Source organism: Apodemus sylvaticus, chromosome 4 (assembly GCF_947179515.1).
Source record: "Apodemus sylvaticus chromosome 4, mApoSyl1.1, whole genome shotgun sequence".
Classification (NCBI taxonomy): Eukaryota; Metazoa; Chordata; class Mammalia; order Rodentia; family Muridae; genus Apodemus; species Apodemus sylvaticus.
Genome location: NC_067475.1, coordinates 46,428,518 through 46,451,349, shown reverse-complemented (window position 1 = coordinate 46,451,349; position 22,832 = coordinate 46,428,518). Strand labels below are relative to the sequence as shown.

Here is a 22,832-nt window from a genome sequence, read left to right as displayed (position 1 = left end):
CTACAATTCAAACCAAGCCTTCGTGTATCTTCTTTCAAAATAGATTGCTGCTGGATCTCCACTTTACGCCTCTTCCCCCACAGTTAATTATCTTAAATTGATGCTTTCTTTTAGACATTTAATTCCATCCAGACATTTCTGCTACCCCTAACGTATGGCACCTTTTCTAAGTCATCAGTAGATAAGACACTGCTTAGCATCTAGCACTTACTCTTTCCTTTAAAGAAATTATTACTCTTTTCAATTGTGTGTGTGTGTGTGTGTGTGTGTGGCTGTAGGCATGTGTGTACCATGACATGCAAGTGGAGATCAGAGGACAATTTGTGGGGTTGGTTTTCTCCTCCCATGGGCACTTGGAGTCAAACTGAAGTCGGCAGGCGTGGCAGTAGCTCTCCACGGCCCTTTCATTGTAGTCATCTTACTTGTCTGGCTTAAAATGGCTTTTCAGTTCCTGTCCCCTTTCCCTTCCTTCCTGTGTTAAGATGGGAATTAATCCTTCGGGGGCTGGAGAGATGGCTCAGCAGTTGAGAGCACTGGCTTCCCTCCCAGAGGACCTAGGTTCAGTGTCCAGTACCCACATAGCAGCTGACAGCCAGGTCCCAGGGGATCCAGACATACAGGCAGGCAAAACAACAATGTGTATAAAAATAAATAAGTCTTCCTTCCTTCCTCCCTCCCTCCCTCCCTTCATCCCTCCTCCTCCTTCTCTCTCTCTCTCTCTCTCTCTCTCTCTCTCTCTCTCTCTCATTAATTCTTTCAGTGGCCTTAGCATGACTTGGACCATACCCACTACACCCTACTACACCTTTACCTTCACCTTGGAATCTAGGGTGCGAGTCCTTGATAAGCACCGTGGCTGTAGGCAGAAAATCCTCCTGTGAATGTAGTCCCTTGGGGCACATGCTGCGGTGCTTAAGTTTAAGAAGTAAACTCAGGAGAGACTGACTAGACGGAGTCTCCATGTCAGGAGAGGGTCTGGGGCTGCAGAGCTGGGTGAAGTTAAAAGTTCAACTTCCACCCGTGGCCATTGCAGCTCTAGAACTATTTCCAGTCTCATCCTGACGGCTACATTGCTCCGGGAAAAGCCTCCAGTGCGGACTGAAGAGCTGAAATCGCCTTTGCACTGTCCTTGTTGAGCACTTTGTGTTCTAGTCTGAGTCTGGCATACTCCTGGGACTGTCCTAATATGTTGTACCGACCTCTAACACAGACGTTATCGGAAAAAATGCAAGAATTAGAGAAGCTGCGGAGTGAGTGGGCCTCGCACACGGCGTCGTTGACGAATAAGCATTCTCAGGAGTTAACAACCGAGAAGGAAAAGGCCTTGCAGGTGAGAACACTAAAGGCGATTGGAAAATGTCATTTTTAAAATTATTCTTACTTATTCCATTGATTATAAAAGGAATACATGCTTTTTTTTTTATTTTTTAAGGAATACATGCCTGCTTTAAAATTTTCAAGTATCTCACAAGTACATAAAACCAAAATTAAAAGCTTATTTTTCAGTCTTACTACTCATTACTAGGCATTTTTTCCTAATTAGTATCGTTTTTTGTTTTTTTGTTTTTGTTTTTTGGATTTTTTTTTTTCCCGAGACAGGGTTTCTCTGTGTAGCCCTAGCTGTCCTGGAACTCACTCTGTAGACCAGGCTGGCCTCGAACTCAGAAATCTGCCTGCCTCTGCCTCCCAAGTGCTGGGATTACAGGCGTGCGCCACCATCACCCAGCTTAGTATATTTTAACTTATTCACTTTACATCCCGCTCACTGCCCCCTCCCACCATCCTTTCCCATCCCCCATCCCTTTCTCCTCTGAGTGAGTGGGGCCTCTCCAGGAATCCCCCACCCTGGCACACGAAGTCTCCTGCAGGGCTAGGCGCTTCCTTTCCCACCGAGGCCAGACAAGGCAGCCCAGCCAGAAGAACAGATCCCACAGACAGGCAACAGCTTTGGGACAGCCCCGCTCCAGTTGTTCAGGACCCACATGAGGACCAAGCTGCACATCTGCTCTTGTGTGTGGGGAGGCCTGCAGTCTAGGCAGCTGCTTCTGCTCCGTTCCTCAGCCAGCAGCCCTCCGTGCTTAGCCTGCTGGTCGTCCTCCCTTGAGGTCGTCATATTGATGGCTCAACTCAGTGCCGATAATTTGATGTAGTTTTGTAGTGAATATATAATATATATAAGTAATGTGAATATATAAGTAATATATAAGTAATGTGCAATTTAAAAATAATTTGTTTTTAAATTTATAGCAAAGTAAATTATGATTATAGATGTTCATTTGGGGCTTATCCTATGCTAATAACATTTTATTAGATACAATGATTATAACGTTTTAAAAAACTTAACATAAGATACTATTCTATACCAGTTCAAATTCTTTTTTTTTTTTTTTTGATGCTCCACAGCCGTTTCTTGTCATTCAGGTGCAACTTAGATTAGCTTTTTGCCAAACTGTTGGCTTTGAGAATTTGGTTGCTATGAGCCAAATTGCATCATAGTGCCCTGAGCTTTCTGCTTACATTGTCACACAGCTATATACACATTTCTCAATATACTTGTCACCTAAAAAGTTTATGTGACATGGGACTACCAAAGGTCTTGGTTCCCTGTGTTCCTGTTAATCATCCTCGTATTTGCCATCTGACAGGCACTAAGGAGATGCTTGCATCAGTTCCTCTGCGATCTTCGCATGAAGCTCAGCCTCTTCTCACATGACATTTTGTCATTTTTTATTTCCTCTATGGATTACCTTTACTCCCCTTGCTGTTTTGTAGAGCGATGCCATTCTTACCTTCTATTTTATAGCTTTAATAACAGATTTTCATGCACTCAGTACTAGCTAGCTTTTCGCCCTTAAGGGTAGAGCTGGATGTTTGTTTGTTTGTTTGTTTGTTTGTTTGAGGCAGGGTTTCTTTGTGTGGCATCCTCTGCTGCCGTGGCGCTCACTCTGTAGACCAGGCTGCCTCAGACTCACAGAGACCCGCCTGCCTCAGCCTCCTGAGTGCTGGGATTAAAAGCATGTGCCTCCTCCAACCCCTGCATAACTGGGTTTTAAAGATAAGCAAAACTTTCACCCAAATTAGGATTTAGACTATCGTGTCACCATTTAAGGTTTACCTGTGTGCCTTTCAGTCTGTGTGCTACTCTTGTGGAGTTAGGGTTTCTGTGCTGTGGAGACACTGTGACCATGGCAACTCTTCTAAAGGAAAGCATTTAATTGGGACTGGCTTACCGGTCACGGGTTTGGTTTAGTTTATTATCAGCATGATAGCATGCTAGAAGAAAGATAAGGTGCAGGAGAGGTACTGATAGGTCTACACCTGGATATATAGGCAGCAGCAAGAGAGTGAACCAGTGGTGCATCTCTGCTAGAAGGCCACACCTACTCCAGAAGGCCACACCTCCTAATCCTTTCCAATACTGCCACTCCTTATGAGCTTGTGTAGGACATTTTCACTCAGACTGCCACATGAGGTCACCTTTCTGACTGCTGCCATTATTGCTTGGTTTTGTTTGTTCAACATAAATTGACTCAAGTAGCATGTCTCTGTATTCCTTCCTTCCCTTAGCAGCTTTGAAATTCAATTGTATGGTTTCTTCTTATTATCGTACAGTGTTTTATTATATATATCTAGACTGTGACTTGTTTTCCTAGTGGCTAGCCTTTGAATTATTTGTTATATTTTGTTGTTATATATTAAACTAATATGAGCAACCTACTCCATTTCCTTTTGTGTAGTTATATACTGCCTGTTCTTGGGCACAATTTGCTGCTGAAATGACTGGTGGGTTCTAATATAAGCATGTGTTTAGCTTTAGCAGTAACTGCCTATTTTCCAGTGGACGTTTACACTGCCACTCTGGGATTATAATACTACCATATAATAGTGGGCGTTTTTTGCATGCATGCTGGCCAATTACTGTTTTTCTTAATTACTTTTAGGAATTATTTGTATATTCTAAACATCCTTTTTTATAGGTACTGGTGTCACTTAGCATCTACAAGGAATAATTCCTGAAGTATAACAGAGGCTCAAATGTCTCTTATTTAAAGTGGCATACTATTTACATATAACTCATGCACATCTATACTTTGGACTGTCTCTAGATTATTTACAATGTTTAATATAATATATGCAATGCAAACAGCTGTTGTACAGTGTTGTTTAGGGAATAATAGCAGAAAACTCTGTACATCACGATACAGATAACACTACATGGTAAAAGAGTGAGCCATTGGGTAAATGACCCTCCAGCGATGAGTTCTGTGACTGAGATCTATGGCAAAGTGTTGCTGCATACTTCCCCTCCCCCTTTGAGACAGGGTCTCTGTGTAACCCTGGCTGTCCTGGAACTCAGATTCCCTGTTCTCTACCTTCTGAGTACAGGAATTAAAGGAGTTCACCCCCATGCCTGGGTCCCTCCTTTTTTTTCCATCTACATTTTATTAAACAATATTTGTGACTGGGGATTTTATATATTTTTACTCCTTCTAAGTAAGACTCTGCTTCTACCACTCTGGTTATGCTGTTTTTTAAGACAGAGTCTTGTGTAGCCCAGGCTGGCCTTGCGAGATCTTGCTGTGTAGCAGAGAATGACTTTGAATTTCTGATCCTTGGATTTAATCCTCTCAGTGCTGGAATCACTTTTGTTCACCGTACTTGCTCTTTCATGAAATCTGTAATTGATGGACTTTTTCTAAGCAGGGAAATCTGAAAACGATGAAGAAATCATGATGAAGAAATTATGGGGTTTTTTTTTCTGATCTTTATTTATATTTCTGTTCTTTCTTCTTTGACATACTGTTCTATAACAGACACAAGTTCAGTACCAACAGCAGCATGAACAACAGAAAAAGGATCTGGAAGCCCTTCATCAACGAAATATCCACCAGCTACAAAACAGATTGTCCGAGGTAGAGGCAGCTAATAAAGAGCTCACCGAGAGGAAGTACAAAGGAGACTCCGCCGTCAGAGAACTAAAAGCGAAGCTTGCTGGTGTGGAAGAGGTATCGGTGCTGGCTGCTGCTGCCGGGGCACTGGGTTTACGGTGGTTAGGGTGCTGCTAAGTGGGTGCTGTTCCCACGGATACTCTGCACCGAACTGTTGGCACTACAGTGATGTCTCACTGCAAAGAAAAAGGAGTAGCAAATGCGATGACAGAGCTAATTTAGGACCGACTGGGTATTTTAGTTTGGAGTTGGAATATTCACAGGAGCAGCCACAGGGCTCAGGGTTGCCAAGTGTAGTCCAGCAGCAGCTCTATGAAGTGGAATGACCAGTGAGAATCCTACTGCTAGGCAGTGCGTTGCTTACTGAGCATGTACATGCCAGGGAACGACAGACTGTAGAACTGACTTCCAGAAATTAACCAGCACTGAGGTGTCACTCTTAGTCTCATTGCAGAGATGCTGAGGCTGCAGCCAGGGAAAGAGGGGATTGTAACCGGCGGTTGTTTGCCTGTTTTTCTTTCAAGCACACAGAAACGTTTGTTTTGCCCTGCTGGGATTTAAGCCAGGGCCTTCTGCATACTTGGCCAGTGCTCCTTAGTGAGCTTCAAACCTTGCACATCAGAGAAGTGTAAACAGTGTTGGTGTTTGCCACAACACACGCGTGGATGCCTTGGCACTAATGGTAGTCTCTATTCGTAGAGGTTGTTTTCAGATGTATTTTTCTGTGTCCCCGAGACTGGCTTCAGACTCCTGATCTCAAGCCAGCTTTATCTGTACTGAGTGGCTGGACTAGAGGTGTGTACCACTATTTCTGATTTTTGTTTGTTTGCTTTGTTTTTTGAGATAGAGTTTCTGTGTATCCTTGGAAGTCCTGGAACTCTATAGACCAGGCTAGCTTTGAACTCAGAGATCTGCTTGCCTCTAACTCCCGAATGTGGGATTAAAGGTGTGTGGCACTGTGCTTAGCTTGTGTCTGCTTGTTAAGGTATTTGTATTTAACAATATTCTATTTCATTATACTGTTTAGAAGCTAAAGCTCCACCCTTTTTATGTGGAGATCCTTGAAACATTGTGTTTCAACAATAGATGTGTATGTGGATTTATATCTGGTGCCCTTCCTGTAGTAGTGCAGCATTTCTGACCTCACACTTGGTACTTTGGTAGGCCAGTGGCTTCATTTTAATGCTATATGATTTCTTCCATCTAAATCCCCAAACTAGCCAGTGTATTAGCAAATCTTATTATATTGTTTGTTTTTGTTCTGGGGGGGGTGGTTTTGGTTTTTCAAATGAGAGTTTTCTATGTAGCCCTGGCTGCCCTGGAACTCTGTAGATAAGGCTGGCCTCAAACTCAGAGATTCCCCTGTCTCTGTCTCTGTGCAGGGAGTAAAGGCTTGCGCCACCACCACCTGGCAATTATGTTTTTATATAGCCTCATTGTGTTTGTCATCGTTGGTCCAGTGACAAAATATTATGTAAACAACTTAAGGGAGGAGGCATTTTGTTGCCGGATTTTCCATGTCCAATCATATTAGGGCAGTGGAAGGCCTGTGATTGGACAGGAAAGGGGAGGCAAAATAGCTAAGTTTTTATAAGGTTAGAAATATTGAGGTAAAGCTTTTTTCTTTTCTTTTCTTTTTTTTCTTTTTGGTTTTTTGGATTTGTTCTTTTCGAGACAGGGTTTCTCTGTATAGCCCTGGCTGTCCTGGAACTCACTCTGTATATCAGGCTGGCCTCGAACTCAGAAATCCGCCTGCCTCTGCCTCTCAGAGTGCTGGGATTATAGGCGTGCGCCACCACCGCCCGGCTGGGGTAAAGCTTTTATCATTATCAATTGGCTCTTAAATTATTGTATTGGCATCTTGTAAATTGTGATATTACTGATAAATAAATCTGATTGATTAAGCTTTAGGACTTTCGCTTTACTTGGTTACTGGAGTGTGGGCCCGCTGATGGCAGAGAGGGAACACACCTGAGATGCTGTGAGCTAGCTTGGAGAGATAGCTCAGCAGCGGCAAGCACGGCCCAGAGCGGGACCCTGCCGGGACATGGTGCTGAGGCCTGGCAGGATCTTTTTAAATATTTCCCGCAACAGCATTTATTTTGGCTTACTATTTCAGAAGCTTCATTCTGGCTGTTCATAGAATTCGATGTACTGTAATTGGGGCATGTGGTAAAGGGGGCTATTCATTTCACAGGAAGTGGCTGGGGAACTGTGACAACACAGGGACATATGTGATACATCTCTTGAGGACATGTTTCCTGTGACTTAGCTTCCTTTGCTAAGCCCCACTTCCATGTCTCCACATCTCCCAATACAGTGCCTGCAGCTGGAGATCCAGCATGTGGGACAGTGCCTGTTTAAGCCGTAATTCCACATCGTCTCTTCCAGGATTTGCAGCGCACCTAGAGAATATAACTTCTGCCTAAGGAACTTTGCTTTATCACTGAGGGTTCAGTTCCATAACTATGTTGGCATTCCATAATTCCATGTTCCATAAGTTGTAGGCATTAGTGTCAAAGTAATTGTCATTTATTGGATATTTACAGTATGCAGACAGTGATAGGCAGTTTACATAAGGATTTTGAAGTGTTTGGGGGGATTTCTGTTAGATCACAGGCCTTTTTCTACCAGATAGCAGGCCATGACTGTCTGCAGCTCTCTGTGGGACAGAAGAGCTAAGCTTGCCATGCTATGGCCTTGCAGCCCTTCCCACTTACAGCTTCCAGATGAGTTATGGCCCTCCCCAGTGCCCGTTCTCCTACTGATGGCACACAGGCCAGGCCAGACTGGAACACATGCTGTGAAGTTTGCTCCCCCCTTGAGAACCGTCGAGAGACAGACCTGCCTTGCTCTTGGGAACTCAAGGCTCTGTCCCTCCTGTTAAGGCCTCTTCCTGCTATGCCTGGCAGCTTAGTGCCCTGTGGGACTTCTGTGCCCGCTCTCTCTCTTCAGGCCCCTGCCTCCCAATAAAGCAAGGGTGATCTCATGTCACTTCCTTCCCAGGAACCTGCATTAAAGATTATTTAAAATGTACTTATGTGCATGTGTGCTTAAAAATAAGTGCACACATGTCAAGCCAACTTTATAAATGAGGACACTAAAAGAAGTATGTTTTCCACAGTCGCCCAGTACATATATTCTGATTTGAAGTCAAGTCGGTCTGAAGCCAAAGTTTGCTCTGAAAACCATTGTTGGGCACGATAACTTTATCTTAAATATTTTTTGTTAAAACAGTTCCCTAGGTACTGCTTCTGGCTTTAGATCAGCTCCAGTTGGGATGCTGTTAGCTGATTGGGAAGTGATTTAGTCTAGATGGGTTTGAGCTCTGTTTTTGACAGTTATTTGACTTTTCCCATGCTTTAAATATAAACCAACAAAAAATTCACAAATGTTAACATATTTATTGACCTAGAAAATAATTTTAAGGGCTGGAGAGATGGCTGAGCGGTTACGAGCACTGACTGCTCTTCCAGAGGTCCTGACTTCAATTCCTAGCAACCACATGATGGCTTCACAACCACCTGTAATGGGATCCGATGCCCTCTTCTGGTGTGTTTGAGGACAGATACAATGCACTCACATACATAAAATAAATAAATCTTTAAAAAAAGAAAAGAATTTTAAGATATTATAAGAAGTAGATAATGAAATTACACGGTGTGGGGCTAGAGAGGTGGCCTGCGGTTAAGAGCTCTTGTTGCTCTTGCAGAGGACCTAGGTTCTATTCCAGCACCCACATGGGAGCGCCTAATCGGCCATAACTCCAGGTCCGATTTGCCGCCCTCTTCTGACCTTCTAAGCACCAGGCATGTATATGTAGCACATACACACATGCAGGGAAGACACTCACACATTAAAAAAAAGAATCTTATAGAAAAATTACATAGTATCAGCTCCCATTCCAAAGAAAACCATACCTATAGTCAACTGGAAAATACTAATTCTACAACCATAATTCCCACCCCTGGCTACTCTTAGATTCAGTTAGTAAGTTATAAAATTCTTGTTATAGATTTTAAGAAGTTATAGTATTTTTTCATAAATCAGAAAAATCATAATTTATGATTTTTTCATAAATCAGCTAACAGCATCCCAACTGGAGCTAATTTAAAGCTAGAAGCAGTACCTAGGGAACTGTTTTAACAAAAAATATTTAAGATAACTGGATACTGATATGATTTTTTTCATAAATCACCTTCTCCTTGGCATATTTGAATTAACAGTAGGCTTTACAGTTGTATCCAGATCTATAACTTATACACACCACTGGAGAGATTTTCATGACTTTTATAAAACATACTAGAACCTCAAAATTCATAAAAACTCTTTTTTGGATTGAGATAAAAGATATATGCCGGGTGGTGGTGGCGCACGCCTGTAATCCCAGCACTTCGGAGGCAGAGGCAGGTGGATTTCTGAGTTCAAGGCCAGCCGGGTTTACAGAGTGAGTTCCAGGCCAGCCAGGGCTACACAGAGAAACCCTGTCTTTGAAACAAACAAACAAACAAACAAACAAACAAAAAGATTTATGTAGTTCAGGCTAACCCCAAGGTTATAATGATTCTGCCCCAGCCCCTGAGCGCTGTGAAGAGAGACACCGCTGTTGAAGACATTTTTGACTTTTAAGGCATCTTAGTTTTTTAGAAACTTTTTTTTAAGGTAATGAGATTTCATTTTTGTTTTTAAATTTTATTTATTAGTTTTTATACATATGGATGTTTTGTCTCTATGTATGTCTACACCAGGTCTGTACCTCATAGCTGTGGAAGCCAGAAGAAGACATTAGATTTCCTGGGACCCAGTTATAGACTGGTGTGAGCTGCCGTGTGGGTGCTGGGAACTGAACTGCATCCTCTGGAAGGGGGGAGGGTTGGTGCTGTCATCCAATGAATCATCTCTCTGGCCCCACGACGCCTTAGCTTTAAAGAACTGAACTGGCTCGTTTTCCTTTTATGTAATGCATAGTAATTCCTTCCCCCTACCAACCTCCAGGAGCTGCAGCGGGCCAAGCAGGAGGTGCTTTCTCTGCGCAGAGAGAACTGTGCTCTGGACACTGAATGCCACGAGAAAGAAAAGCAAATTAACCAGCTACAAACGAAAGTGGCCGTTCTCGAGCAGGAGATCAAAGATAAAGACCAGCTTGTTCTGAGAACAAAAGAAGCATTCGATACCATCCAAGAGCAAAAGGTCTTTTGTAAAAGTTTAAAAATAAATAGGTCACATTTCCTACATGGACTGGTGATGGGTGCGTCCCATGAACAAACACAGTGTCTTACTCGTGTTTTGTTTTTTTCTAGCAGGTGGCCTTAGAAGAAAATGGTGAGAAAAATCAGATACAACTGGGAAAACTTGAAGCTACAATAAAATCATTATCAGCCGAACTTCTAAAGGTTCGCTTTGAAATGTTTAGCCAAATCTTAATATTTCATTTGGTTACATAAATATTCATATGAGGCTTTCTCATAGGCAAATGAGATTATCAAGAAGTTACAAGGAGATCTTAAAACTCTGATGGGTAAATTGAAACTGAAGAATACCGTTACTATTCAGCAAGAAAAACTATTGGCTGAGAAAGAAGAAATGCTACAAAAGGAGCGAAAGGAAGCGCAGGATGCTGGGCAGTCTCTTCGAGCCAAAGAGCAAGAGGTGGTCACTGCCTGCCGTCCCCACCCCCCTCTGCTGGGACTGCTGTATGCCCAGAAGTGAGCTCCCCACATAGACGGCAGAGCAGAGCTTGAGCCTGGTTGTCTGAAGACAGTTGCTCTGTCCTTTTCTCCCCTTAAACCAAACCCCACTAGATTCGGTAGATAATAACCCATTTTAGTTGCAAAGTTAGTCATCAGTACCCCGATACTGGGATTCTCATGTGCAGACTGGGTAGGTATGAACACTTGTAATTAACTGTTTGATTATGCAGTTGAATTGCCTTCTCCATTCTCATTTAGCTGTAGTAATAATCAGACATTGACCTAATGGTATACATTAAGTTAGTCTAACCTTTACTCTTGACTCATTCTGATGATGATATTGCAGGTATGCAGATTACAAGAACAATTAGAAACTACAGTTCAGAAACTCGAAGAAAGTAAACAACTTTTGAAAAATAATGAAAAATGTGAGTGATGTTATATTTTTCTGTAAAGAAGGCTTATAGTTTTGTTAACTTGGAATTTTTATGTGAATTAGTAAAAATGCAGGGAAATGAAAATATTGTTATATAAATAACTTCTGTTTTCAATTTGCTTTTTTGTTGTTGTTGTTGTTGTAGTTATTTTGTTTGTTTTTGAGTCAGGGTCCCCTGTGCAGCTCAGCCTGCTTCTTGCCCCCTGAATACTGGAATTAAAGGCATGTAGCGCCGTGCCTGGCAAGATTAAACTTTAACTAAACGTTTTCTCACTTCCAAGACTTTGAATTGTGAACTTCACATGTCTGAAAGATGCTGTTTAGAAGCAAAAACTGTCAGAGATTTTGAGTTGCAGAAGGAAGTCCTTGGGAGAGCGGTAGAATAAGAAGTCCTATGTGGCTCTTGATAAGATCAGCACCTTTAACCAGAAACGTGTGTGCAAGCTTTCATTGTGTGGCCGTGGTATAAACTGAACACTTCAGAAAACTACTTATAGCTGGTATAATCTTGCACACTTGTGATCTGAGCCTTTGAGCTACTGAGGCAGAAACACCATTAATTGTGGGCCTCGCTGGGCTACAGTGAGACCTATCGAACAGTAAAACCAAAACAAAACCACAGGGAAAAGAGTACTTACAGTAAATTATTTGAAAAATAAAAGCTAAAATGAAATTCTTTTGCTTTTTATTCCACTATTTAAGTAATCACCTGGCTAAACAAAGAGCTGAATGAAAATCAGCTGGGCAGAAAGCAGGACGCACTGGGGGCTTCTGCCACACCGCCCACACATTCCAGCAGCAACACCATCAGGGGCGGGCTTTCTCCCAACCTGAATGTGGTAAGCAGGAGAGGGAGTGAGTCTCCTGAAGCGGGGCAGGCACTCAGGAGGGGTGGGGTCCACTGCCCTTGACTGCAGCTTAGACAGACATGGTCTTAGTGAGGAGGCTGTATTTCAGGAGCACGCTTCATGCCTTTACGTGATTGGGAGTATATGAATATGTGTATATTCTCATATGTGTGCAGTTGTAAAGTGTGAAGGGCATACTTTATGAGACTTTTCTTTAGAAATCATTACTGAAACATAAAATACACATGAACACACACAGGGAGAGAAAAGATTGTTTTGAGAACTTCAAGCAGAGAAAATTCAAGATTTAGACTCTTATGTTTGGAACTACTATAAAGAAAAGCATACACTGTTTCAGTAGCAAACTTAAGAGTTGGGTCGCTTTATTCACATGGGTTTGATGTCATGACATAGACATTTGTAGCTTTTCACCCGGAGGAATGCGGGGAGAAGAAAGACAGCTCCTTAGATCCAGGAGGTGGCCTGGCATTGTAGGGCGGCACGTCTGAGGGCTGTGCGCTTGCTTAGTACAGCTAAAGACCTAGGCTCTCACTTCACATGTGGTCTGGTGATGAATCAACATAAACACAAGAACACTCTTCCGTCATAGAAGCTTGCTGGGCTGCAGAAAGGGCCTGGCAGCTTTCTGTCCTGGCTGGTGCTTGCAGCTGTAGTTTCTCTAATAAAGCATTTTTTTCAACTTTTTCAACCCAATCTGATAAAGTTGTTTTCTCTCTGAGTGGGTCGTGGGTGGGTCCTCTCTCAGGCTTCCTCGTACCGTCTCTGTCAGTAAGGCTGGACCAACCCAGGGCCTCGGCAGTTTTTGTTTTAACCCCATTCATTGGCAAGCAAGCCCAGTAGCTTCTGTGACCCATACTTGCGAAGCTAGTCTGGAAGGCCCTCTAGGTGGACCAGAGAGATCTCTCCCATCCTTTGGTTATTAAAAAGCAGAATTTTGTGGTGTCTTGCTAGAGAAAATTGGTCTCTGAGATATTGCTCTTAACTAGTAATTATTACTAGCAAACACTAATAATACCTTCTAGGCCAGCAAATACTTGAGATTATAATTTAGAAATATTCCTCATCTTTTTTATATTTTGCTTTTTAGGTTGAAAGACTAAATTATCCAAGCTGTGGAATTGGCTATCCTGTCTCCTCTGCGTTCACATTCCAGAATGCTTTTCCTCATGCACTAGCTGCCAAAAACACCAGCCATCCAATCTCTGGACCAAAGGTAGCCAAGGGCTGGATGCTGTGTTAGATGAATACCGGCTCTGTAGCATTTGCTTAAAGGAAATCCTTTGTGCGCAGGTGTCTGCAGATCCCTGCGGCTTGTAAAGCCCGCGGATCAGCCTGCAGCAGCTGCGCTCGGTCCACTCACCTCCCAGTCTTACTCAGTGTTTTACTGAGTCCACAGGCTGAAGAGAGATTGCTAACGTCACAGACTGCAGTCATTTCTTATTCATGTTCGTAGGGCAAGCTTATAGCCAGCGGATTCTGAAGTAGAGATTTGGCCATGCTTCTCAAGTGGTCCATGAGAGGCCGTCCTCTCACATTTGATCTGCTAGCCAATATTTTTTTTGTATTCAGTTTATGTCTTGATCATCACTGTTACAATTGATATTTCCATGCCTAGTTCCATGTTCTTAAATATATGGGCAGAATGGGTGGTCTCTGTTGTTGTTTTTGTTGTCTGGAGATGGGTCTGACTATATTGTCCTGGGTAGCCATCCTCCTGCCTCTGCTCCCAAGTAGCTAGCATTAGAAGGACTTGACACTGTCTTCAGGCTTCTGAGTCTGACTCTTAAATTTGTGTCTGTTGTCTCCCTCTGTATGTAGATGTGTGTGCATAGGTGTGTGTGTGTGTGTGTGTGTGTGAGCGCATGTGTGTGATGGTGGGACATTCAGAAGACAATTTGTGGAAATCAGTTCTCTCCATTGACTATTTAGGTTCCAGTATTGAGGTCAGGTCCTCAGGCTTGGTCACAGGTGCCTTTGTCCAACGAGCTGTCTCAATGCCCCCCACCCCCATGTTTGTTTTCTTCTCAGAACCTCTGGTTTTGTGATCTCTGTGTTTTGTTTTAAAGATTTGTTTTTATTCTTGTGTGCATATTTGTGTGTGTCCCACATGTGTGCCAGTGTCTGTGGAGGCCAGAAGAAGGTACTCCATCCCCAGAGCTGGAGTTACTAACGCGGATGCTGGGAAACACGTTCTGGACTTCTGCAGCAACTCAAGCGCTATCAACTGCTGAGCTATTTTCTCCAGCCCCTTTATACTTTTTAAACCCTCAAGAGTAAACACGATGAAAAAAGCATATAAGTTGAATATTTTACTAAGGGTATCTTTCTTTGTGAATTATGTCCTTATCCCATCCCAAACAACTATTATTTTCAGTATACTTCAAGAAAGTAGGGTGGAGACGACATGGCAGCAGCCCAGCCATGAACACAAAGGGTGAAGCAGAAAGCGCAAAGCCAGCCTGACTGGGCCCTGTGCTCCACGTCTTTAGGCCCTGTGCTCCACGTCTTTAGGCCCTGTGCTCCACGTCTTTAGGTCCTGTGCACCACGTCTTTAGGCCCTGTGCTCCACGTCTTTAGGCCCTGTGCTCCACGTCTTTAGGCCCTGTGCTCCACGTCTTTAGCCACTGTGCTCCACGTCTTTAGGCCCTGTGCTCCACGTCTTTAGCCACTGTGCTCCACGTCTTTAGCCACTGTGCTCCACGTCTTTAGGCACTGTGCTCCACGTCTTTAGGCACTGTGCTCCACGTCTTTAGCCACTGTGCTCCATGTCTTTAGCCACTGTGCTCCACGTCTTTAGGCCCTGTGCTCCACGTCTTTAGGCCCTGTGCTCCACGTCTTTAGGCCCTGCACTCAGAAGCAGAGGCAGGCAGATCTCTGTGAACTTGAAGCCAGTCTGTTCTTCATATCAAGTTCCAGACAGCCAAGGCTACATAGGACTTATATTAGGAAAGGAGGAGGGTAGGGGAGAAGGGGGAAGAGAGGGAGGTGACTTACTGTGTACTACCAGCAGTTTGATACTTAAGACTTGCAGTCTTCCAAGACTGAATCCTCAACTTAATTGTAACCATTGTAGTCGCTGAATGGAAGTATCTCATTGTGGTTTTAACTTTCATTTCCCTAAAAGTTACAGAGTTAGGGGCAGGTCTGGTCTGCATAGTAAGTTCCCGCACACCTAGGGTTACATAGAGAACATGTCTCAAAAAATAAAATTTACTGAGATTAAACTCTTTTCATGTTCTCTATTGCCTTCAGTATATCTGTTTTGTGAACTACTTTTTCAATTATAAAACAAAAGAAGCAACATAGTAGGAGTTAGCTCTCTCCACTGTATAAATCCTGGGGATTGAATTCAGCTTCTCAGGCTAAGGAGCAAATATCCCAATCCGCTGAGCCATCCTACCAGCCCCAACTATCTAATAAACAATTTCTTACTGAGATGATTCCCTATATATCCTGGACTATGTTTCCCATCAGAAGAATGATTTGGAAATGTTTTCTGTTGGTTTGTGTCTTTTTTTTCTCATCTATTTCCCTTCATTTCTGTTTTATTTTTGGACAGACTCTTACCATGTAGCCCAGGCTATCCTTGAATTCATGTTCCTTATGCCTCAGTCTGCCTGAGCTCTGGGATTGCAGGTGTGAGCCACCTTGCCAGTTAGCTCTTATTTATATATATAGTAGATGGCCTTTTGTATCATGGAACTTTAAATTAAAAAATAATTTTTTCCCCTGCTGAACACACACTTTTGCATCTTTTCTTTGTCCTTAGTTTGGGGAAGTGTTACTTTCAAAAATAAGAGATAAGAGATACTTGTGTTTACCTTATTTTAAGGTGATGTCTTCAATTTCTGTCAGTTTTGCTATAAAAAAATCAGTCTCCCTCCCTCTCCCACCTGTTATGTGTGTCTTATCATACACACCCTATTTTCTTATTTGTTAGTGGGCACCTAAACTGAGACTGTCATGGCTGGGATGAACTGTGGGTGTGCTTTGTCTCTTCTGAACTCTGGCTTTGATTCCTTTCGGTGTATGCCCAAGAGGGAAATAGATTCATAGGAATTCCATGTGTACTGTTATGAAAAACATCTTTATTGGTCTTAACAATCTGACTGCCAAGCAGTGTTGGCGCACGCCTGATATCCCAGCACTCTGGGAGGCAGAGGCAGGCGGATTTCTGAGTTCGAGACCAGCCTGGTCTACAGAGTGAGTTCCAGGACAGCCAGGGCTATACAGAGAAACCCTGTCTCAACCAAATCCAAAAAAACCAAAAAACAAACAAAAAAAACCCAAAAAACAAAAACAAAAAAACAACGGGATTACTTACATCCTCACCAACAGGGTATGAGTTCCTTATTTGTAAAATCCTCACCAACATTTGTTAATTTGTTTTTATTTTGATAATTGCCGTTCTACCTGGGACTGAAAGTTATTTCACTGTAATTTTAGTTTTCTATTTTGTGGTCCTTCCAGCACATGGGATGTGGGCATGTGCTACCAGGCCAACTAAGCCGTGGGTAGTTTCAGTGCTATCACTGATCTAAATGCATCAGTGTTCACATCAGAGTAACTCTTGGGCGAATCACATATATTCCTCACCTTGTCATTTATATCGTGGGAGCTGTTTTGGTGAGGAAAAGTTAGGTTCTTAAGCCTGGAATGTGCTTGTGCTATAAAATATAGGCAAAATCTTTATATTATCTTGATTTATCAAGAAGCAAAACCTAACCACTCAGCTGAACGTGGAACTGCCTCAGTTCTGAGTTCATGAGCTGTGTTCTCCCCACAGGTTCAGTTTAACTTACAGTTTACAAAACCAAGCACATCGACGGACGGGCAGCCAGGAGCAGCCAGCAGGCCTTGTCCAAATGACAAGGAGAAGTAAGTACTCGGCGGACGTGCGGATTACTGTTCTCCTCCTAGAAAGTCAGTTTAAAAAAAAAGATTTGTCTTATTCTAAGTGTTGAGTATTTTGCCTGTGTGTATACATGTACACACCACATTTGTCTGGTTTCCAAGGTCAGAAGAGGATATCAGGATCTCATAGAACCAGAGTTACAGAGGATTGTAAGCTGTTGTGTGAGTGCTAGGAACCCCACCCAGGCAGGCCTTCTCAAGGACAGCAAGTGTTGATACGGCAGCATTCTTGTAGCCCTTTAAAAGTCACACTAAAAAATGTTGGCAGTGTTTGAAAACTGCCAATTTTGTTCAGACAGGGTCTCACTACGTTGCCCTGGCTGTCTTGAAACTCACTGTGTATGTAGGCCAGGATGGTCTCAAACTCAAGAGAACTAACTGCTTGCCTCTGCCTCAAGTGCTGGGATTAGAGGTGTGGGCCACCAAGCCCGGCTTAGCTAAGATATTTTAAGTTGAAAATTTAGAATTATTTTTAGCTATGAAAAAGTGATTTCTCTTGTATGTGGTTTTAAATTATAGGATTCCCCCCACAGACAATATAGTAAAAGATTTTCTTGTAAGTAAAGACTACTTTTACAAATATTTGGATTTGTACATAGAAGGACTTCTAGGCATGGTGGCACACACCTTTAATCCTACCATTCAAGTGGCAGACAGGTAGATTTCTGTAAATACAAAAGCCAGGGCTCCACTGTGAAACCCTGTCTCAGAAACAGAGCTAGAGATGGCTCAGTGGTGCTCTTCCAGAGGACCTGGGTTTGATTCCCATGATTGCCTCCAGACTTTGCAACTCATCTTCTGGCATCCAAAGGCACTGCATACATGTGCACAGACACATATGCAGGCAAAACACCCATACACATTAAAATAAACATACATGCACAGAGTTTTTTAATGATACTCTCAAATCAGTTATGTATTTCTCCTGTCATGTGTTACATATGCCTTTTTCTGTCCTAATGGTATGTTGTATTGACTACAAATAATAATGTCAGCATATAACTTGATTTCTTCTGTATTTTCTCATCCCCATGTTTGCCATGATATATATAATCTTACAGTACTCATAGAATATATTACTCTTATAGTCTTTATTCCAGTTTTTACTATAAAGTTTGACCTTTTCTAGAAGGAAGATATTATGTATAGACAAGTGCTTTATAGTACTTAAGATTTCAGAAGCTTCAGAATTTTGTGATATTTGGACACACACACAAAATCCAAATATCTTAGGATACACACACACACACACACACACACACACACACACACACAGTCCAAATATCTTAGAATGGAATCCAGGCCTAAAAGATTGATATTTTCCCTTAACACAGCCTGCAGGTATGTTATGTAGGTTGTTTTGTTTTGTTCCGTTTTGTTTGTACACCTGTCTCACCTGAGCCTTCCATCGAGGGAGGAGAAAGATATGGAGTTGTCAAGTTAAGGCTTCATGTGATCACTTAGGTGGTCAAAAAACTGTATTAAGGTATTTTAGAGTATTTTGATTTTGTCAACTAGGAACATTCAACAGAAAATGAATAAAGTGAAATTTAAGACAAAAAAATTTTTTTTTAAGTGGCGAAAATTTAGGATTGGAATCCAAATACCTGAAGAAAAGAGAAGATAGCATTCCTTTACGTGGACTCAGCCAGAATCTGTTTAGTAATTCAGGTGAGGAGACCTGTGTCCTGAGTGTATGGTGCAACACTGTGTAATTAAATGTGTCTACGACTACAGCAGTAACAGGTGTGTGTTCTGTCTCTTGTAGACCATCAGAAGGATGGCACGCTGGGAGCGCTACAGACATCTTCCAAACCCACAGTTCTCTCGGCCTCTTCTTCATCCTATTTCCCTGGGCAGTTAGCAAGTAGTTAGTCCAACACCTTTTATGGCTTACTGACAGTTTAGGAATTCAAGTGATTTAACAGACCATTAATAACAAAACCAATTTTTTTCTTGTTCCTGTTGGGTCATTTGGATACTTTATAATACTGCTGCCATTTACAAACTTAGGAAATTGATAAGGATTCTGAGTAAATGGAATGTTTTTTTTTCTGTGAATGGAAGAATGTTTCAAAAAAAAAAAAAGTCACTGAATTGTATCAAATTCTTTATTAGTTGGTCTGAATAGGGACACTTAAAGATATTCCTGCAGAGAATAAGCTGAAGACTTGTAATTCATACTAATTTTATTAGTAAAAAAATTATTAATTTGCCACCTGAGAGTTGGGAGAGCTTCCACCTGTGATCATCCTTTGAGTTCTTATACTACTTTCAAAGTTTCTTTCCATTTTTTTTTTTTTTGTTTTTGGAGACAGGGTCTCTCTATTAAGTGTCCAGGCTGTCCTGGAACTTTCTATGTATGTAGACCAGGCTGGTCTCAAACCCAGATCCACCTCCCAAGACCTGGGACTAAAGCTGTGAACACGGAGCCTGATTTATACAATAGATTTGGTTTCTCCCAGATGGTCTCCAGTTTCTTACCTACCCAATTTCATGCTCTTTCTCCCTTAAAAAGAAAATTAAAATAACCAACCAGTAAGATAAAAATATCAAACCAAAAACAATGGATTCGACCTTGTGCTAGTCAACAACTCCTGGGTATGGGCATTTGGAGTTTGGTTGATATACCTACTGACAAGTCTTAAGCACTTTGAGTGAAAGTAAGTATTCATAGCGAGTAAATTATTTTCTGATGCATTTGATCTCTGAAATAATTTTTATATAAAAGTAATTTCAGTATATTTACTGGGACAGTGTATTTACATGACTGAAGTGGTTTAGACATCTGGGCATAGTTGATTTTGACACTTCCATACAAGATCATCAGTGTAATACCACCATAAAAAAATCATGGTGCTTTCTATAATATTGAAATTTGTGCTCAGTGTTAATAAAGTGGGAAAGTTAACTACTGGAAGTTACACCTTTCTCATTATTAAAAACTTCAAGAATTATTTCTTGGAAATTAGTTTCAAAAAGCCAAAAAACAACACTGTATAATCTTAGAGGTCTAATTTTGTTTTCTTGTTGATAACCACCAAGGAAATTAAAATCCTAAGACCCCCAAATCTTATCTGTAAAATGTAACAATCATGTGATTTTAAAAGTTTCAAGGGGCTGAAGAGATGGCTTAGTGGTTGATTAGCACTAAATACTCTTTCAGAGGACATGAGTTCTAATCTCAGCACCCACAGGACAGCTCACAACTGTATGTCACCCAGACAGCATCGGGCATGCATTTGGTTTCTAGATATACATGCAGGCAAAACATTTATACACATTAATTTTTTTCCAAGTACTTTGCATCGTTGAGAACATTTTGAGACCGTGACATATTAACTACAAGGGCCACAGAAGTCTCCCTTTCAGGATGATGGTAACTGCAGCTGTCTTCAACAGGTGCTGTAATAGAAGTTCACAGGAGACTTTCAGGATGATGGTAACTGCACCTGTCTTCAACAGGGGCCGTAACAGAGGTTCAGTGATAGGAAGCGTATTACTACAACCACCTGAAAGCACTTATTCGGGAAAGACGTCTCAGCAGCACAGGACTGTTGTAAATACTATAAAATAAACATAAGAGCTTGTGGCAGGCTTTGGAAAAGGATATAAGACGTATATAGCTTTTTAAAAGAGATGCCCTCCCCTTACTATTTATAACCATGTTTCCAAGACAGGACAGCTCTTTTCCACAGCAGGCTGTTGGGGAGCTGTCCATGCTCCATGCCCACGCACAAACAGCCCTAACTCTCTGCTCTACCTCGTCAGCTTTTGTTTGAAATTGTGTTGTATAACTGTATATGTGTTAATAATCAAAATGTTCCTTTTTGCTATTTCTGAAAACTGTGACCTTTGTTAATAAAGTACTGAAAATCTCAGCGGTTTCTATGCCAGTAGCATGTTTAGAAAAGACAAGACTATCGCTTCTCGGCCTTTTGGCTAAGATCAAGTGTAGAAAAGACAAGACTGACCAGCAGTGTGTGCTTAGGAAATCAAGTATTTCCATTTGACCTGCAAACTTTGTAGTTTCCTTTTCAGGGTTTTTGTTTTTGGTGAAGTGAGGGCAGCGAATGGATTGCAGAGAGGTAAGTTAAGGTAAGAAGAGTGTTACTATAAAACAGCTATGGTAACAAAGCCTAAACCAGCCTTACAGGGAGGGACTCACAGATCAAGACCTTTTTAAAAAGAAAAAAAATCATTAAAATATTTAATTTTATTAACAGAATATTTACATTTGAGACCTTATTTAATCATAGTGAATGCTCCAAGTTTAAAAAGCATTAGGCAGTAACCACACACAAGATGAAAACAGTGTAAACTATACAATACTTTATGTACATTTTTTACAAAGTAACACTTTTTTAAATAATATAACTGGACACAAAAATATACACTTTAGAGAAATTCACATCAGTAATTGTATAAAGCTCTCTTCTAAGGTCCTGAAAATTTAGGACAAACATTAGCTCTGTAAATAAAGTGTTACTGTGACAGTCCTGAAAGGCCACTATATATATTTATCTACATATAGATATCACATTGACATTTTCAAGGCTACCAGCTTTACTATATAATTTTTAGATTATGTATTCAAGTGTTGAGGTCCTTATGATTATGCAAATATCAAAAGAACAGTGGTGTAAGAAGCAGAACAAATGCAGACACGCCGAGCCGGAGCACAGATGGCTGGTCTCTGGCCACCCAGTCTACATTCTAAGAAGTGGCTGATGTTTTCATACCTCAGAACAGTAGTGAATAATGTTTTAAATAAAATTATGGCAAAAAAGCTTGAAACATGATTCGGATTTTCTACAATTTTCACAAGTTCTTTTAAAATGCAAACGATTCTTTACCATTTCTTTTCTAGTGCATCTGCATTAAGGCTTTGAATTATTTGACCCAAGATTTTACAATGACTCAGGTTTTCCAATGTTAAAGCAAACAGGTCCATGACCAACCATGACCACCTGCCCACGGTGTGACCGAGTCAGCACGAGCAGGTGAAGGCTCAACACCTAAGGAAAGGGCAGACGCGCCACAGCGGAGTTACATAGATAGCTTTAATTAAAGATGTGTAATAAAACAGTTTAGTGGCAAGAGAGTGGTGCTAATATAAACAAAAGGTTTCTTTTTGAAAGAAAGTGTAACATCTTTGGAAAACTGTCCGGTCCGTTCTTTAGTTCCCACGGCGTTCATGCAGGTATTTCTTAGACAATCTTAACATACACTGCAGATGGAAATGGAATGTATATCCGGAACTACAGGGAAAACTAAGACCTGGGTGCTGAGAGGGAAGTCTTCCTGATTTCCGTCACACGTTCGTGTCCTGGAGTAAAGGTTCTTTGGCCTCTCCTGGCGCTTGTGTGCTGTGAGGATGGCTGTGACCGCCACAGTGCTTCCTCCAGCTGCTGGACCTTAAACTTAAATTAGTGTGTTCCGGAATAAACAAGGCAACGAGCAGAGCCAGCAGGACCGAACAGGCTCCAAAGAGGAAAGGGGGGCCAGGGATGATGGAGTTCTGAGGAAGAAACAATAGTGAAAGGTTTTTGCACAAACACTCCCGCATCCCCAGCCTAGTAACTGCTCAGCAACTGTTGGCTCAGAGGGTTTTGTTTGTTTGTTTTGTTTTAAGTCAATGACTTCAGTGGGGCAATAGCTATAAAATACTTCACTTTTCAGGAGGAAAGGTATTTTTATTCTTATTGAAAAGTCTTACCCACAAAAACTGGCAAAGTGGACTGGAAAAATGGCTCAGTGGTTAAGAATACCGACTGCTCTTCCAGAAGTCCTGAGTTCAATTCCCAGCAACCACATGATGGCTCACAACCATCTGTAATGGGATCTGATGCTCTCTTCTGGTGTGTCTGAAGGGAGCAATATGGTGTACTCATATATATAAAATAAACTTTAAAACTGGCAAAGTAACTTGTACAACTGTGGTTGGCTCTTAGCACAGAACCTGTACTACACA

The 22,832-nt window shown here is 41.6% G+C and overlaps 2 protein-coding genes and 1 pseudogene across 5 annotated transcripts in view; 2 read left to right on the top strand and 1 right to left on the bottom strand.

The window, feature by feature from the left end:
- Positions 1–20,739, top strand: part of Sass6 (SAS-6 centriolar assembly protein) — a 31,488-nt gene extending 10,749 nt beyond the window's left edge. The window contains exons 7-17 of one of the 2 annotated variants that reach the window (XM_052179363.1): positions 1,211–1,330; positions 4,815–5,006; positions 9,945–10,139; positions 10,250–10,342; positions 10,419–10,598; positions 10,986–11,067; positions 11,778–11,914; positions 13,032–13,157; positions 16,731–16,822; positions 18,435–18,529; positions 18,627–20,739. In XM_052179363.1, coding sequence (XP_052035323.1) covers positions 1,211–1,330; positions 4,815–5,006; positions 9,945–10,139; positions 10,250–10,342; positions 10,419–10,598; positions 10,986–11,067; positions 11,778–11,914; positions 13,032–13,157; positions 16,731–16,822; positions 18,435–18,529; positions 18,627–18,733 — 1,419 coding nt within the window. In that variant the 3' untranslated portion in view covers positions 18,734–20,739. The remainder of the gene's footprint in view (positions 1–1,210; positions 1,331–4,814; positions 5,007–9,944; positions 10,140–10,249; positions 10,343–10,418; positions 10,599–10,985; positions 11,068–11,777; positions 11,915–13,031; positions 13,158–16,730; positions 16,823–18,434; positions 18,530–18,626) is intronic. The other variant, XM_052179362.1, reaches the window with a different exon arrangement.
- A 41-nt stretch (positions 20,740–20,780) lies between these two features.
- Positions 20,781–20,912, top strand: LOC127683988 (uncharacterized; annotated as a pseudogene).
- A 147-nt stretch (positions 20,913–21,059) lies between these two features.
- Mfsd14a (major facilitator superfamily domain containing 14A) overlaps positions 21,060–22,832 on the bottom strand; it is a 32,050-nt gene continuing 30,277 nt past the window's right edge. For 2 of the 3 annotated variants that reach the window (XM_052179370.1, XM_052179371.1), the window contains exon 12: positions 21,060–22,379. In XM_052179370.1, coding sequence (XP_052035330.1) covers positions 22,173–22,379 — 207 coding nt within the window. In that variant the 3' untranslated portion in view covers positions 21,060–22,172. The remainder of the gene's footprint in view (positions 22,380–22,832) is intronic. The other variant, XM_052179372.1, reaches the window with a different exon arrangement.